Genomic DNA, 18,504 nt, shown 5'->3' on the forward strand with positions numbered 1-18,504 from the left:
GGAATTTGAAGGGCACCTAACTGAGAACAAACAGAAAAAAAGTACAAGAATAGGAAAAAGACATAATTTAAGACATTATAGCAATAGATTACTGGGGACGAAAGGAACAATGGAAGCTAACAAGATACAAACCAACCATTTTTGTCTTTGGGCTTTTTTTTGTGTGTGTGTATCTATATGGTGCTGCACAAGACATGTTTATGCAGGTAAAGAAATATTTAGAGTTCACGCTGAACTAAACTCTGCAACTACATGCACATACAGAAGTATCATGCAAAGTTGTCTCAGAGACCAAAACACAAGTTTGAAGTCACTGCTGTCACATTTGCCATGTGTAATGGAACACACCAATGTGGATCTCGGGATAAGATCCCATTTCACAGCACAGATACCTTGGCTGGATTAGCTCTAAACAGATGATGTACAATTCTATCAGAATTATCAAAATCAAGAAGAAACACTAGAACAAACTGTCTCACTCGGGAGGTGGGGGGTAAGGTCACTGGGCTCAAACCAGAATTAAACTCCCTTGGAGATTTTAAGAACTAGTTATATGTTTGTGATCAGTTGGCTATTAAAACAGACAATTTAAGACAGAAAACATGTATAGATCTGTGCTTCTATCTTTTGTTCAATTCTTGAGGTTATTCTTCAAGCAGACCTATGAAGTTCTTAAAAAGATTCTGATGATATGGTCTGTAAGGCTGCAGTTTCTGTAACAAAATCCTTCCTTCTGTAAAGGACAGCCAATGGATAGCAATTTATTATAAATGTCTTAATGTATCAGTATAGCAATGAACAAATGAATGCAGTTGTTATTTGTACATCAAAGGCTTCAAAGTCAAGTCACTCAGGAGAAGGTAAAGCAGAAAGTAAGAGATGGAAGTAGGGCACAGAAATAGTTCAAATAGCACAAGGTCCCATCTTGCCTGAAACACATCTGTGGGGATTTGCAGAGGTGGATATGGACAAATTTCCCAGTGAACAAATCAGCAAATAGAACAAAGGTAATTTAGTTAAAAGCAGAGAAGATTTAAGGTTTTAATGAACATAGATGAGGGGGCAACATGACAGCAAATATAATTAAAAGATAAATAATAAGCAAAGACTTTCTAAATTCAGAGAGATTCACAAGCACCTTTATATGGTTCCAAATTACATGTGTCATCTTCAGATAGAGACCTGCAGATCATTAAGGCCAAGTCTGTAGAAACTTCCATTCAATGTACCTACAAGCAGCTTAAAAACCAACGAACATTTCTTTCTCCCCCACCCCACAGCACAACAGTGGAAACAGCAGAGAGATGACAGCACATTAGTCTCAAAAGTTATAGTTCACCTTACTTAACACCGACTTCTCTCTCCTAAATTATGCAGCAAAATTTACACATTCTGTGAAGAACTGCAAACTAATTAAGGATCTGGAAAAGTACACATGAAAAGTAAGGGAACTGAGACTAGAATACAAAGGCAATAGCACATGGAAAAGATGACAGCAAACTTTTAACCATCCTTTCCCATACTTGAAGGAGATGCAGAACCGGAAAGATGTAAAATTCAGAAGGCTTTATCAGATCTTTTTCAGACAGCAGTTAGCTTGCAAGTTTGCTTCTACAGAGAATCAAGACTTGCTCAACTTATTTCTCTTTAACATACATAATTAACGTTGATATTCAATACAAAAGAATTTCTAAATAAATATGGGCTGTAACGCTTTATGCTTTTGGCCTCACACTAAGCATGTGCTACTGGGTATCAGAAATAAATATCCTTTACAGACACACTAACTGAGCACATACAGTTTTTTTTCTATCCTTCGCAGAAGCACACAACTCCAATCTAAAAGGGCACTGTGAAAGCTAGACTACCTGTCCCAGTTCTGTAATTCTGAATGTCCTGAAATGGCATATATTGCATGTAATCCTCCAGATGAATCCTTTCCTCCAGCCAAATAATTTCACACCATTCTCCTTTTAATCCTCTACTCTGGATTTTAACAGGATTTATTATTGAGACTATCTATCTAGCTAATTGCCAAGGTTTAGATGAAGAGATTTTTTCTGTATCTGTAGTTCTTCATCTAAGACAAGCACCATCCCACGCAGTTTCTTCCAACTACACCAACACTAAAGTTTAGCAAGTGACCATTCTCTTTGCCAAAACCTCAGATCTAATTTCTATTCTGTTCCAGAAGAATCAATTTATCATTCCAGAAACAGACTGCAAGAGTCTTGAGAATAATTCTGAAATGTAATCTGCCCATACCGTCCCTGTTTCAAACAGCAGAAACTCTACCAGTGTTGAGTTGCTGGCTATTTTACATGTCTTAATAACAACGGCATTCACCTTTGCAGATGTTTCAATAAAAATCTGTAATGCTTCCTTATAGTCAAATGATCTATTTTTTCCAGTGACATCTCTCTCTCTCTCGCCACACCTTCTTAACAACCATTTCTGGCCCCTTCAGAGTCTTATGGATAAACTAGTAGTTCTTGTATTATTTTAATACAGAACTAGTACTGGTAGGTTTCTGCCATTCCAAATTCTCTCTCTGCTGTGTCCAACTCCCATCTCAGAAACTTTTTTCAACTGACTGTGTCACTTGTGCGTGCAAACTAAAAAGACGCATCATTTCTAGCTGTTCCTTATGGCCCTACTAGAGTGTTCTCTGTCAAAGCAAGAAATAAGCTAGCTTGCTAAATTTCTAGTTCTAATTATTAACCAACTAAAAGAAGTATCAGACAGTCTGCAACTAAGAAAAGGATGAAAATAAGTCAGGTATACTAGTTGCAATAATAAAGTTGCTAAAGTTAAACAATTAAACACAGTTCATTTTTTCTTATTTAATAAATAATACAAAAAAGTGAACTTTTTTTTTTTTACATTATTGGAAAAAACAGTTTCTTATCTAACTCCAGCAATAATACAAGCAATAATGAAACCGATTTAGATTTTTGGGTGGACATTCCATATCCCGTTTAAGTGGAGTCCAGTGTGCATAGCCTCACAACTACTGATGACTTTTCCACTCCTGGGGTTGGTCTTCTTTTGTGTTGTTCTGGTTCCATAGATGACCTCACTGTTCATTCACAAAAAAAAAAAAAAATCATATTCCTTGGTTAACATTGAAAAAATCCACAAAAAACGTGGCAAGTTTCAACACCTGATCAAATCATAACTACTTTTATACCATTGTACAGATGTTCAATTATGTTTGTCACATCAACAGTAACATGGCATTTTATCTTTAGCCTTGTAGAAAGAAATGAAACCCGATAGTATATGCACATACACACACAGAGTACACTTGACAAAAACACTTTTATGTGGTTTACATTTCACTTTTATTTAATCCTCAAAACTGCCCATATTGCAGGGTTTTTCTTGATGAAATATGGAACTGAGCAATTAATTCTACAAAATTATGGTAAAAATTTGCTCATTTTTCTACCTTATTGCTAAGAAACTTTACAGGTGCACAGTTTGTAAAAATAACCCTTTTAAGACTGAATGTATACACATGCTACAAGATTTTAAAAAAATGACATTAGCATAGCACCTCCAGATGGGGCAAATGCAGTGCTGAACACAGACAGAATGTTTACAAAGTTAGAACTGCTCATTTATTTTACAGCTTCTAAAGGGAAGAAATTGTTCAGTCCTAAAAGGGTTAAGTAGAAACCCTAATATACTTCCTTTTTCTAACAAAGCTGCCACTCAATCCCACAGTACAGTGCTTGAAAACAAAGTCAAAAGTCTGGCACAGGAAAGTATACACATTTGTTCAGTACTCATAAACACAGCTGCTTTTGAAAGAAAGTAAAAAATATGGTTAATAATTGAAGAGCATCTTAGTTGCAAGGTGGACACCTCTATGGAGTCATTTAATCTACAAGTGGGTAGCTTACTTCCAACAGATAATTTGTTTCACTTGGCATTAATATTTTGTATATGAGGAATTCACTGGTTTATGTCTTGAGTGCATGTCTTTTCAGGTAACCATTCTGATCTTGTAAGTCTGTGCAATGAGGAGGAGTACAGAATACCATTATTAACACAGTTGTGGGATGCCCTCGGGGCAAATAATTAGGAAACACATCAGCAGCAGATTATTAAAGACTATGCTAGTGTTGAATTCTGAAATGCAGTTCCAAACAAAGAAAACAAGAAAAGGCATAGCTAAATTTGAGCACTTAATTTGCTTTTTCTTTCTACAGTTGGAACTATAACAACATTCTGAACACAGACTCAATTTCTATGTATATAGAATTAACAGCAGACTTAACAGCTAGACTTGAACAGTTATAATAGTTTCATAGTGAAACATTCTAAAAGTAGTTTTATCAAAATCTTGAGTTATTGTTAATATCATGAAAATTGATTAACAGCTCACAAGGCCAATAAATGTAACAATACCACCCCACAGGAAAAAGTTCAGGAAGATAATATATCTGAACAACTGGACATCTTAACAACAGCAAGGACCTGGAAGACCATTTCTGTACTACAGAATAACTACTGGCAACAATGGAGCCACAAGCCCAAGGGAAAAATGGGGTTTAAAATGGTCTTGTAAGCAGAACTTAATAGTCTCTTTTTCACCCACTTGGCTGTAGTGTGTAGAACAGCAGAAATTAGGCTAAGTCATTAGGTTCTTTACAAGTCAAGGAATATTATATCTATTGGGCAAAATTACTGCAAGTAAAGAAACTGAATATAAAAAGTATTGCATTTATATGTAAAAAATTTAAAATAATGAGTATAAAAGCACGTGTCAAGTTCTGAAAAGCTATTTTAAATAGTCTTTGAAGGTTAAAAGGCTTGTTATGGTTTGCCTACTGTGTGTGTATCATGGTTTGTTCTTGAATACCCTCTAAATCTGAGACAGATATATATATATCTATATATATATCTCTATATCTCGCTTATTTTAATTCTCAGTCTAATTAGCAATGAAAATCTGTGGCTCTTGAATTAAGCCATACTGTAAGATACTTATGTGCTTCTAACAAAAACACTGTGAAATGATTCCTGCCACAACACAATTAAAATGAAATTTTATAGCACATACAAAGGTAAACAGATTTGCAAGTAAATGCCAGTAAACAGTTTAAAACAGAGATAAGGCCACAATGAATCCTGCCCTTGGTCACTGAAACAGAGATGAGGTGAGGCAGTATTCACTAGTGCTAAGAACCAGCATTGTAACTACATCATGGGAATAAGTTTTGTAATACAGAATAGCAAATATGAAGGCCTGTGGTAGAATACAAGCACATTTTAGAAGGGACAGTGGCACCGATTTTACTATTGGCTAACCATGCTTTATAACAGATTTCTTCCTTTAACCACATTGTTTTCACACACACAACGGAGCACTAAAGCAAACAAGTAGAATGGAGCGTCAGAGTACACAAATGTGGTGCAGAGACAATGCTGCAAAATGGTGGTGGGTGTTGAAACTGGAATAAGTGGTCAGAAGTAACAACCCTCTGAAAATGGTCAACAGATAAGCTTGTAAGCAATGCACTGTAGGAAGCCACAGGTTCAGATTTACACAGCAGTTGTGACTCTTGCTTCAGGGTATAGAAAAGGCTGAACACACCGTAAAATTTGTATTTTGGCTTTTAAAGAGGAAGATCACACTATCAGAACTTGTCCTATGAGTCTATGCCTAGTTCTGTGACTACATATGAACTACTGGGGTATATTTTCAAATACAAATGAAGCAGGCAGGTCTACAAGGAGGGACAAAATGTGGCAAAGTCAAAATGAAAAACAAATGCAACAACCAACAAAGTCAAAGTGCAAATGAGCCTTGAATTTATGATGGAGAGAAGACTTGAATGTTGCACAAGCTGTTGGCAGGGAAAGAGGAACCCACAGGAAATAAGGATGGGAGGAGTTGACATCTTCATAGTGCTTTTACGATTTTCTATTTGCCCATTTCTAAGTAATAAAATTTACTTCTAGTTATTATGGTATGATCACTTCACAATGAAAGCACGTTCTCAATACAAGTGTTACACCAAAGTCTGGCCTAATTTACTGAACAGTATGAAGAAAAACATGCTTGTTGTGATTCTCAAGTGATGAGGGCATCACCTACCAATCCCATTTGTAGCACATACTTCTCATGGTATTTTAGTTACATGCCAACAAGACAGAAGACATGCTGCCAAATGAAGTCATTGGGAACATTCCACTTTCAAAATAAAACATTTAACTTACACTTAATACAAATTATGTACAAGATCAGAAAAACCTGAACAGATCCTGAAACATTTTCAGATGCAATATGACTGAGCAAGGAAGAGGGGGAGTAACCCAGTAACAACCCTTCAAAAACACCAACATATGCCTGTGACATGAACAATCATTAATATGACTGCTTGAGATGCCACTTTAAAAAAAACTCATGTAATGTTAGAACCTCATGAATTATCACTATAAATACATATTTAAAAAAGGAAAACAGAAATAACTATTAACAATGACTGAAAACAGAGCACTAAAGTTAACATACATTGCATGTATTGCAGGCAAGGCAGAGGCATTTTTTAAAGCTTTTGCACAGACTTCATATAATCTTAAAAAAAATATGCTGGCCTTTACAAGGTTCTACTTGCTGAAATAAAAACAATTTCAGTTCATAAAAAGTCACAAGACTTCAGTTTAAAAAAAGGAACAGTTCCAGCCACAGACCAAAAATATATATATTTTTTTAAAACTGGAAGAGTATGGTAATTAGATTATACAAGCATGGTCAGGCTTGGAACCTGAATATACTTCAGAGCAAAAGCTCAGAGGAAAAAAAAATATAAACTATTTGGTAACAAAAGTGTACTATATGTTGTGATACAAAAAAGGTATGGTGAAAATGTACCTTTTATACTAAAGCTTATACAAGTTCCTTGGTCCATAAAAACTATGTTGTGTTCATGTTTTCTAGTTTGCTCAACATGTATCCCAGCCACATTTTTTGTTTCTTGCCCATTAAAAAAACCAGCTGAAAAATAGATTTTCAATAAAGTTCTTATGTTTCGGATTTTTTTTTTTTTTTATTGTGGCTTCTATATTTTAAGATCAGCACTTGCAGGTAACAAGGTTCAAATAATATCACCTAAAATGGAAAGGTGTTTTCCCATGAAACCACAAAAATTGTTCAGTTCTCTTGAATGTAGCACTTAAAAGTCAGTTAAAGTCCAGACAAACAATAGTAGTTAGGAAACTACAGTTGCTGTAGATGATGTGACATTGGTTGGATTTGTGCTGACGTTCGTGTAACTTCCCTCGCTGTTTGTATTTGTTTCACTGGAAGCCATGAGGCTTGAGTTGGCTCTGAGGATTGCTCCAGCAGCACTGCAGTGTGGTCGTGGCCCTGGTTCCGGTGTGTATGTAAAGGTAAGGCTGGTGGAGTAAATTATGCCATCGTTACGGACCAAAGTTACTGGAACCTGGACTGGCTGACGGACCCACCTCCAACCCTCTCGAAATGCAGAAATGTCTGGAACAACACATAGCATGCTCTCTGCGCATCTGAAAAACAGGAGAGTCACCTGAGCATAATACAATTTAAGCTTAAAGAACAGAACAGAAGAGAACAGAACAGAACAGTTGGAAGGGACCTACAACGATCATCTAGTCCAACTACCTGACCACTTCAGGGCTAACCAAAAGTTAAAGCACGTTATTAAGGGCACTGTTCAAATGCCTCTTAAAACACTGACAGGCTTAGGGCATCGACCACCTCTCGGAAGCCTGTTCCAGCGTTTGACCAACCTCTCAGTAAAGAAATGTTTCCTAATGCCAAGTCTGAACCTCCCCTGGCGCAGCTTTGAACCATTTCCACGTGTCCTGGCACACAATCCCAGGGAGAAAAGCGCAGCACCTCCCTTCCCACTTCCCCTCCTCAGGGGAAAGCAAGGAGGTCACCCCTCAGCCTCCAAACTAGACAAACCCAGAGTCCTTAGCCACCCCTCATAGGACATGCCGTCCAGCTCTTTCACCAGCTTTGTTGCCATCCTTTGGACACATTCAAGGACCTTCACACCCTTCTTAGATTGTGGGGCCCAGAACTGCATGCAATACCCAAGGTAAGGCTGCACAAATGCTAAACACAGCAGGATAATCACCTCTTTTGACCAGCTGGATGCGGTTTGCCCTCTTGGCTGCCAGGGCACACTGCTGACTCATATTGAGCCTACCATCAACCAGCACACCCAGATCCCTTTCTGCAGGGCAGAAAGTATACACTTGAGTGTATACACATGAGTATACACTCTTCAAAGCAACCAGTAAAATGTAATCACCATAGAAGTAGTAGGATATACTGTACCTGTACATGGTTTCAGCTTCCACATCCCCAAACCAGACACGTAAATTTGGAGTGAAGTTCTGTCCTGTAAGTTCCAACATTGCTACATCCCCACCACCATTCAACTGGAAAGGGAGTGAATAGAAAAAAGAAAATCCACAAAACCCCATATATTAATAAAAACAAACACCCCCTCTCAGAAAAAAAAAAAAACCAAAACAGAAAAAAATTCTTCACATGCATACAAGAACTGTAAACAGTGCTGTTTCTATCAGCTGGATAAAACTGAAAGAAACACACCTACACAACTGAACTGTAAAGTAACACATCTAAAAGTTACTGCCAATTAATTTGATATCCTGAAGGAAATTCTAAGCTTTGACAGTGGCCACTTAGAAAAGAAGTCAACAAGGCTTTGAAAACAAAGAACAAAGAATCTTTCAGAGAACGTGTTAGGATAGCTTCAAGTTTTTCCACAGCAGAATGCTGGTTTTCTTAATAAGGTTTCAGTCTAGCTCTCTTTGATCTATAATTGGCTGTTTTAAGAGCCAAAATAAATTTCTAAATAATCAAATGGAAATAGAAGTCATAGGGACATCACTACCATAGTATTTTAAGAAATAAAATTCTTAATGTATAGAACAATATTAATATTATTCCTGTGATGGATAGGCTTATGTATTCTGAAATGTAGGTAAGAAAAATTATTGCAACTTAAAGTAATTTTCCTGTTTGTAAAGCTAGTAAGAATGTTTTCCTCCAGTATTTCACAAAGGTACCATGAAGGTTAAATCAGTATGACAAAAATAATCTCACATAAGAGAGTTTATTAAAAAAGAAAATAAAAAAAAAATTAACTTACTTGAAGACTTTCTACAACAGGCACAGGTGTCACTGGAGCATGGACCGGTCCCATCCCCTCATAAAATGTGTATTCTGCTTTATCTGTGCTAATGATTGTCCAAGAAGCTCCATCATTAATCATTTCTTTATTTGGTTCTTTTGGGCATGGAGTGGCCTTAGAAAGAAAGAAAAGTTTTAAATCTGACCTGTAGACTCATTTGCCAAGTCACAGAGCTAAAGACCAACTCAGTCAGTAACATTGACCATTATTTCAAAAACATGTTTCCTTATGTTTTTCCTCTAACAAAATGACCTAGAGGAACAGTCACATAGATTTCAGCAAAACTAGTAGAAAACTAAAACACACTAACTCTTATGATACTGTCACCTCTCCAACCTTGTTTATTATTGGGTTTATTTTAGTTCAGCTTTCAAAGTTTTAACATTATTCAATAGCTATTAACCAACAAACTACAGCAACTAGAAGTAGTTACTTTAAAATAAGATCTTGTTTTATTAATGCAAAGTGACTAAACTAGCTACAGACTGAAGTGGAATACTTTTCATTAGTTATGATTTACATCTGGCCAAGTTGGTTTTTTTTCTTTTTTAGAGAGTTCTTCACCATCCACGAAATGATGCAAAACACAAGCTTCTATTTCAGTGTTTGTGCAAAGACATAGGAGAGAAGCTGAAACAACAACCTTGCAAATTAGTCAGAAACTTCCACTCTCTCTTTGTAAATATTACTAAATTAGTATACATACATATATACATAGTTAGAAAATACACTGACAACTATTTTTTATGGCAACAAAAGCCTCTCTGAACAATTCCATCATCTAGCAACCAATGAGGAAATTGTGTATAGGTTAAAAACAGGCACAAAAAAAAAAAAAGGGACTCAAAAATTCTAATTTTAATACCTAAATTCTGTTTTCTTCCATTAAGTTTTAAGGATATCTAGGTATGTAACCATAACCTTCTCTCCGCAAAACTGTTAGATAAACTTCAATTAGCGCAAATTTACCAGTTCCGATGAAAGAAGTTAAGATCAAAGCTGCATTCTCGTGTGGACTCTTCATTTTGATATGATCATGTAAAAAAGTACTGAAAACAGCTTGCAAGGGAAGTGTGCAATAAGGATAGTAACTACAGATCTTTCCAAGCTCAAGAGCCAACTGATATTTTTATTAGAAACATATGGAGCTTATAAATTACTAGTCCAACTTCAAAAGAGGAACTGTTGTCTACTATTTCAATGCATGACATTTTGCCTACAGGTTGACTACAATTCCTGTTGGCATGGACTGACATACTTCAACTCATGACAAATAAAACCATGGGTACCAAAAATGAATGACCTTGTACAAGATCGTTATCTGGCTTCTTCAGATCTGCTAAACCCCTGCCACAAAGTAGAAGGTAAATGCCACAGAATTTGTTCTGAGAGTCCTGCTATGTCAAGAATCTTTTCAGGAACACATTACTCCTTCTGTCACAGAAATCCTTGAAAGATTATGATTCCTCTTCTAGAGAAGCATTCCTCCTTGTCACTTCCAAATATAGCAGTTTACCTCCAGTCACTTCCCCTGCCCTTTCCTTTCCTTTCATAACTAAAACTTTCTCAACAGGTGGCACTGGAAGATGGAAATGCATTAACACCATGCTTAGTACCTCATGTATTGTCTGGTTTCACATGGAGACAGGATGAGAAACAAACAATTGCATAACATTAATGGATAAAGGACAGAATTCCCCAAGAACCGGTAAACACAACAAGGACACAGACAAAAGGAAGCCAAGAAATAGAATATATTTGGATTTAAAAACACCAAACAAACCGAACACCACTAACCCCCCCCCCAAACCCTCAAGAAAGCTCTCTATCAAAGGATGTTGAAGAAATGAAATTATAGTGGATTAGAAAAAGTTGTGTTTTTTTTAAATAGAAAGCTAATTATAGGAAAACAAAACGCAAAAGGTAGAATTTAACAGTCATTCTCCTTTCAAAATGCACAAAACCCAACAGTGCAGTTCCCAAGACTAGTGTTGTGATCAGTTTTATTCAATGTTCTCACCAGTGTGCTGGTAAAGTCAAGTCTTCAAACTTCTGCATGATCCTAAGTTTTTCAAGTAGTTAAATGCTGTTACAATTGCAAGGATTTTATGTCCAGAAGGACATAAAAATGAACATAGGGGGCAAAAAAGTGGCAATGAGATTCAATTTAGATAAAAGTGAGGTTTCTAAAGAAAAATTCTGTAAATGATGCTCAAAATACTAAACTTGGAACTGGAAGTTACATCTCAGGATCCTGGAGTCACCACTGACAGTTTTCTGGAAACACCAGCTCAATGTGCAGTGGCACCCACAAGTGGCAACACAATATTGGACATCATCAGAAAAAAATATTGAGAACAACGTACCAGGTATTATTTTGCCAGTGTAAAACCGTTGTTCACCTAATTCTGGAATACTGTGTGCAGTTCTGGTCTCCCTGTCTAAGAAAGACATGGTGAAAAAAGAGAAGGTACAGAAGGGGCAATTAAAATCACCAAGGAGCTGCTGACCTTATGAGAAGAAATTGAAAAGACTGTGACTCTCCAATTTGGAGAGAAGAAATTAAGATGTTTATGGGTAAGGTGAAAGCAGAACTGTTGCTCGCGAAATCACAGAAACTATTAGATCTTTCAAAACAAATACAGCAAAAGTCTACTACACAGAGGTCAGGAAACCTCTTGAACTTTCTGCCACAGTATACTGCAGAAAAAGAGCATCAGCACATTCAAAAGGAATCAAACTGATAGACTACACATCCACAAAATGATACTAGAAGATAGAGTCAGGGATGCAGCCTTTAACAACCTGTAATACAAGAAGTGTGGATGCTGGCAGAATACAACTGCACTGGACTGCATAAATCGACCAGGTCTGCCTGCTTCCTGTAAGCACCATCTCCTACAGCTGCTGTTAGACATAGATACTGACTATGCTCTGATCCAGTAAGGCAGTATTTATTTTTTCTGTATTCTCCAGAACACATGGACATCCTTCAAGAGAGATCTGGCTGGTACTTCAGCAACTGAATTTCAAGGTTTTTGTATGTACATGCTGACCTGCTGACTTTTTACAGCCTCTCTGCTTTAAGCCTCTAAGGTCTCTATATTGGGCTATTGCCACTCACCCAAGAGAGACCTGTCACCCTAAAGTAAAGTTTGGGGGGTTTTTGTGTTTTTTGGTTTTTTCTTTTTTTTTTTTTTACAGTGACCAGAGTCTGTCTAGACTCCTACTATAGGAACTGTATTCAACAGTAAATGCTTAAGAGCAGGCAGGTGAAAGATGCTACACATGCCTGTTGCTCTGGTCTTGGTCTTCTGGTCCAAAGGAAAAAACAGATAAAATGGGATTTCTCTCCTGCCACTGGTAAAAAGAGTTTATCTTCCACAGTGATTTCACTTACCAAAGAGTGATAACAGCTTGATGTGCAAGTTAACAGATTTTATTGAACAAGTAGAAACAGCAGGTACCTACTCCACTAAAAGAATTCAGAATAGTGGGCTGTCCCTTTATCTAAGCCCTACCCATGTTGAAAGTTCAGAGCTCTTATCAGATTGGGCTCCATGAGTGCTGCAGAAACTGAAGGATGGAAGGATGTCCTGGTAGTCCCACATGCAATTCCAGGATGTTGAACTAAGGTAGCTCTCAGAGAAGCAGGATTTGCTTCTTCATCCAGCCCTTCCCATAAAGTACTTTGAGAAAGATCAAATAACAAGGCTGATCCCGAGTTACTGCAATTCCTGTTTCATAGCTTTCTCTTCTTCTTGACAAAGGTCCATTCTCCTTTACAAGAAAGTATATTGATAGATACATATCTCTGCCATGTGCTGTGAGGACAACCAATAGATCTGGTCCCTTCTGAGACACAAGTCATGAATACGCTTCCTGAAATATGAACAAAGCTTCTCATATTCTCCTTCCGTTGTCCCAAGTCAGGATAGAAGTCAACTGAGCCTTTACCAATCCTTCTTGTCACTTCCCTTAAGGGAAATCTTTAAAAAGTTAGTTTCTTCCTTTCCTACCTCTACCTTTCTTACCCAAGAAGCTACAGCTGCTCTCTTAAGGAAGTCCCGAGTTTTTACCGAGTGTGGCCATCTTCCTGGAGCACAGCATTACCTCTCAACACCCTTTGCTATTTGAGCTGCCCTGGATGTTTAAATAAAATTGCAATACTTAGGTAGGCCTGAACTTGCTCACAGTCTTGTTACTCTGATGGGAATTACCATGCTGAAAGTCTGCTAAAAGCATGCTAACATACATATGAGACTAAAACCACAATTTGTTAGCATATCGTATAAGCTGTCAGAACAGTTGTACGTTGTGGTATTTTTTTTACAGCTCTCCCTAGCGGTTCATTCCTGTTACAGTAACTTGCTAGGGATATTTTTCTCCACCTGCTGGAGAAACAAATACTTGAAGACTGAGACAGCTACATTCTTTACAGACAAATCAAATTTTTGCAGCTTCACAAATTACTGTGGTCAACTGCCATAGCTGTGTATGTTTATGCTCTTAGCCAAGAGCAAGACAGTGCAGTTCTCCGAAGTTCATCATGATAGAAGACTATCATGAACTATATAATTTCCTATTTGCTGTAATGGACTGTAATGCTGAAATGGACATGCAAGTAAGTGGAGCAACTCCACTGGCATATGTCAACATGTTACGCCACAGTATCATGATTGCATGCACAAGTTCCTAGTGCGTTTCCATTTCTTCCATTGGAGAAAACAGAATTCATTGTCTAGACAGACATGGAAGAAGGTTATGAGGAAAGAAAAACAGATCTGGAAAGGGACGGACAAAGTTTGTTGCTTTCCATCCTCTGTCCTTTCAAAACAAAATATTAGACTTGCATTCAAAACCAACTGCAAAACTGGCATTCATACATATTTTGGGAATATTTGGGAAAACTTTGCAACCACGCTTCTCATCTATTGAAATAGTTTTAAACAACTCACTTGAAATTGGATTATTCTCTCCTGGGAAAGGCACAAATACATTCTCTCAGTGTCTTTAAGGTAAAATGCACATTTATGGAGCTGCGATACTGGATCATCTGCATCCAATAACGCTGTTTGTTTATCTACTTTTCGAATTATCTGTGAATGAAAGTTGTACATATATATATTTAGGACAATTTCTGTACTTCATTACATTGGAATTACATGTGTACTGTTAGTAAAGGAAGTGAAAGGTCATTTTTTAATTTCCATGCCTCCTGTTTTAATATCAACATTAGATTCATAGTTCTCAATGCTTTTGAAACAAGTACACAACATCGAAGTGACACTCAGTACTACAGCTTCAATGTGCTGCATGCATATATATTTTCTAATTTTTGCTACAAGAGGGGAAAAAATTTGAAGCTTCAGCAAAATCTACTTTTGTTCCATTTCCTGGTACAAAAGAACTTTAGGTCAAGTATTAATAAACTTCTATAGAAGCTTCCACCATTGATAGCATCAACAGCAGTCTGTAGCAGACTGGTTGCTGAACAAGAACAGTTGAAAATAAGGATTTACTTTAAAGGTATTGAGATGTCCTTAAGTACAGTTTTGCAAACACAATAATCAGTGTATCTTAATAATAGTTGGACATTAAATACTACTTAAAGACAACGGCAAAGAACAACTGTTCCTTACATCTGGCAATTCAGTGAAAAAATATCTGCTGACTTAATTCAGAGCTGTATACTCATTTATTTTTAAAAATTAAAAAAAGTGATTCCCTTACAGACAGTGGAAATCTGTAGCTTGGAATTTTAACTCAACTTCTAGAAAAAAGTTTAATGCTTCATTTTATGCAACATCAGCAGAAGCAGCAGTCAAAGTGCTTGAAGATTTCTAAGCCGACAATCAGAAAGCCAACCATGTCCTCTGGGATTTCTAATGATAATAAATGGCATTATTAGCAATATAAGTTTCAAGGTTAACTTGTTTCTTCAAAGTTCTTTGCATTAACCTATAGAATGTCTGCAAGTTACCTTTTAATCGCATCGCCTTCAATCAATCTTGTAAGGCAGCATGACCAATGTTCCCAATAGCAAGCAAAACAGGGACCTTTAGCCTAATTTGTTTTAATCTATTTCTACCTACAAAATAAGGTTTCTGGAATCATAAATGATGGCATCTCCTTTTGGCAATAAGAAAATATTAACATGAAGCCCACAAATAAAGTGAGAGCCTCTTACTGAATTTCATGTGCACTGAACCAGATCAGTAGTAACCAGGTCTGGATTTTTCTGTCAAATAATGTGATTTTAAAAAAAGAAAAAAAATATCAAAAATCTATTTAAATGATCATTTTATACTATTTACTCTGAGCAGGCTATCTTCTTTTTTAGCCAAGTTTGATATTGGGAGAGAATTTCTCATTACAGTCCTAGTAAAATAAGTCTGGGAAGAGGAACAAAAGCCTGCCTGCAGGGAAGGTTGGTTTTACACTGGTGCATTCTAAAAATTGTTTCTAGTTAAAAGCAGAATTAGTAAAGCCTTTTATGAAATTCATAATGGGCTGACAAACAATAATTTCACAGAGGATCTCATATGAAGCACTGTTTATTATCAGTCACATAAAATTTCACTTAGGCTGGCATTAAGTGCATTAACACAGGAGAAAAAAATTATATAATTATACTTAAATTTATTTATAAAAACTATTACTGTGTATCCAGCAATAAAATAATTTTTTTGGTTCACAAACCTTAACTGGTTATAATTAATTTTGTATCTGTGACAAAGGCAGGGGCTGACATTGTCTCTTTCTAAAAAAAAGTTATTCCAAAGGCATTTCCAATGTTCCGTATTTAAAACAGACTGTATTAGCAAATGACCAAAATGCTTGTTCAAGCTGATATTGGTATAATTATGTACCCTTAAAGGTACACAGAAGTGCGTTTAGATTCAAATCAGTAGAGTATTTTTAAAGCTGTGCTGAGCTCAACAAATGGAATAGTCCTATTGGCTGCAAACACTTTACTCATCTATTCTATATCAATATTTAAAGTATTTTGCTACACTGGGACCTACATTACTGGTTTTAGACATTTTCTTAAGGACAGCTTGCAGGTTAACCTACTTTGGCAGGTTTGAATTCTGAAAAATTCTCTATGCTTATTTTACAAGCTGTTCTTTGCTTACAGGATTAATCTGCAGATATAAAAATATGCTTTTATTAAAATGAATACCATTTTCCATATAAAACACGTATTACCAAAGGGAAACATACAAAGCCCAAAATTGTAACCAGTGCAAACTCAACTATGCAATTACACTAAGTAGCCATCTACAAATTAATTACAGCATTGGAGAAATTAAACTGTACCAGTCTTGGGAGTGCCATGCCAGTAACTGAGCATACAAGTTTGACAGTCTGCCCATAATGAATGTAGCCGTCTCTCACTGTGAATTCTTCTCCTTCCGATTCATCATCATCCACTGCGTGAAACAGGAATTTTCACATTATTTGTTTTAACTACCGTTTTCCTCGATAGGAGGAACATTTAACATCACATTATTACATCAAATATACACTCAGTAAGAAAAAAATATCTGCATATGGGCAACTAATACGGAGGAAAAAATGCAGGACAGTTTTTGTTGGGATGGATGGAGGGAGGGAGGGAGGTGAAAAAATACATTGCTTCATTTTTACTTACAGAGGTGAATGTAAAATGCTCCCCACTGTTGTGAACTGGCATGGAAATTACCACCTTCTACGTGCAAATATCTGGTGCTAACTGTTTGGGATCGAAGTCTATTAAATAGTGCCACTTTTGTCCCTGACGCAATACATACTGCAAGGAACACACACAGACTTGAGATTATAAAATTACTTCATTACATAGGAAAGTAACAAAAAGTCACAAATACAGTAAAATAAACTCATGAATACTGGAAATCAAGAAATAATTCTCAACTATTGGTTAACTTAGAAAATATTTACATTTGTGACAGACCAAAAATAATCACAAAATTACAACTGGGATAACATACATAGTGGCTGTTCTCCAAAAGCATGCTAGTTCATAGAATTTTGCCACTTAGCCAAATGGGCCAGTGCTTGCCAGCTGAAAACTCCTTCTGCTCATAGTTCTCCAACAACTGATTATTTGAGCAGAAGCTTTAGCTTGCCTTGTGAGGTATGTAGACAACCTTTAGTGATCATTCGAAGTATAAAGAAAAATTATTCTTATGAATCACAATCAATTGAAAGGAAGACAGACATAACTATGTAAAACTGTAACCATGCAACTTGAAATTAGCTCAGATCTGAACTTACTTATCATTCAAGAGGGACAAATGCTAAGTCTGCTCCCCTAAAAAAAAATCAGCAACTAGCATTTTGACATCAAAACGGGCATGTTTCTCCTACTTAGTTCATAATTACTATCAAAGAATTCTTAGTTCGTATTCATTGTCCATCACAACTATCTGTCTGAATACAAAGTCAACAGCGCATACTCTGAGCCCACGGGCGTGAACTGCACAGCAACAGATTGCCTTTAGTCATGTGGCAAGCTAGCGGCCCCGAGATCCACATTCCATAGGTGAATGGGTTCCAGCCCAACACAGATGGAAGAGCCTTTTAAAGCACTAGTGAAGAGAGAGAGAAAAACAAACAAAAAAAAAAAGGGTATCTCTTGAGGTGCTCCAGTGGTATGCAGGCAAAAACTTCGGAGGAAAAGCAAAAATGCTCCCAATTATACATTAGCACCAGAGATATCTTTAGTTAAAAAACACGGTAAGTAAATAAATCTGGGTGAAATATCACCATACAGATTTCTTAACGAATTACTTAAAAGGAACCATGCAAAACATATTAAAAATAAAAACAACATGAAAATGGCATGAAACAGTAAGAAGGTGGCTGTGATGTGACGAAGTGCAGTTTGGGTGACATGATGCTACTCATTTACCACAATCTGAAAGCTATCTCTTTGATACTGATCAAAACCTCCTAAGCACCAGATCATGGCAGGTTGAGATCCAACAGCTTAGAAAGCTGAGGTAGAGCGTTCTTTATGCATTTGTCTACAAGGATTCACTCCTCAGAATAAAGTTTTTTTGGTGGACCTTTTATATTTACTAAATAATTAACTGTGCATAAAACTCAACAGTGTAACCTATCTATATAGGAATACTTTAAAATACACTGATGTGTACAGTTCTGAAATACATTAGAAAAAAAAATTGAAAATTTCATTGTATTTACTTTGTAGTCAGACCTCAGAATACATAAGAAACAATTAGTAGGAAACAAAATGAATTGCTACATAAAGAAA

General features: G+C 36.5%; 1 protein-coding gene and 1 long non-coding RNA gene across 8 annotated transcripts in view; both read right to left on the reverse strand.

Moving 5' to 3' along the window:
• Positions 1-745: 745 nt before the first annotated feature.
• The window catches only part of RBPJ (recombination signal binding protein for immunoglobulin kappa J region), a 155,417-nt gene continuing 137,658 nt past the window's right edge, over positions 746-18,504 (reverse strand). For 6 of the 7 annotated variants that reach the window (XM_052780300.1, XM_052780306.1, XM_052780303.1 and 3 more), the window contains exons 6-11: positions 16,879-17,016; positions 16,545-16,657; positions 14,180-14,320; positions 9,180-9,335; positions 8,339-8,442; positions 3,321-7,539 (exon numbers count right to left, since the gene is read on the reverse strand). In XM_052780300.1, coding sequence (XP_052636260.1) covers positions 7,224-7,539; positions 8,339-8,442; positions 9,180-9,335; positions 14,180-14,320; positions 16,545-16,657; positions 16,879-17,016 — 968 coding nt within the window. In that variant the 3' untranslated portion in view covers positions 3,321-7,223. Of the gene's footprint in view, positions 3,080-3,320; positions 7,540-8,338; positions 8,443-9,179; positions 9,336-14,179; positions 14,321-16,544; positions 16,658-16,878; positions 17,017-18,504 lie in introns of those variants that run through there. The other variant, XM_052780304.1, reaches the window with a different exon arrangement.
• Positions 11,094-14,178, reverse strand: LOC128138800 (uncharacterized). The gene is made up of 2 exons (XR_008234156.1): positions 14,108-14,178; positions 11,094-14,032 (listed from the first exon to the last, which is right to left on the reverse strand). It is a non-coding gene; the product is annotated as an uncharacterized LOC128138800 (long non-coding RNA).

Source organism: Harpia harpyja, chromosome 2 (genome assembly GCF_026419915.1).
Source record: "Harpia harpyja isolate bHarHar1 chromosome 2, bHarHar1 primary haplotype, whole genome shotgun sequence".
Classification (NCBI taxonomy): Eukaryota; Metazoa; Chordata; class Aves; order Accipitriformes; family Accipitridae; genus Harpia; species Harpia harpyja.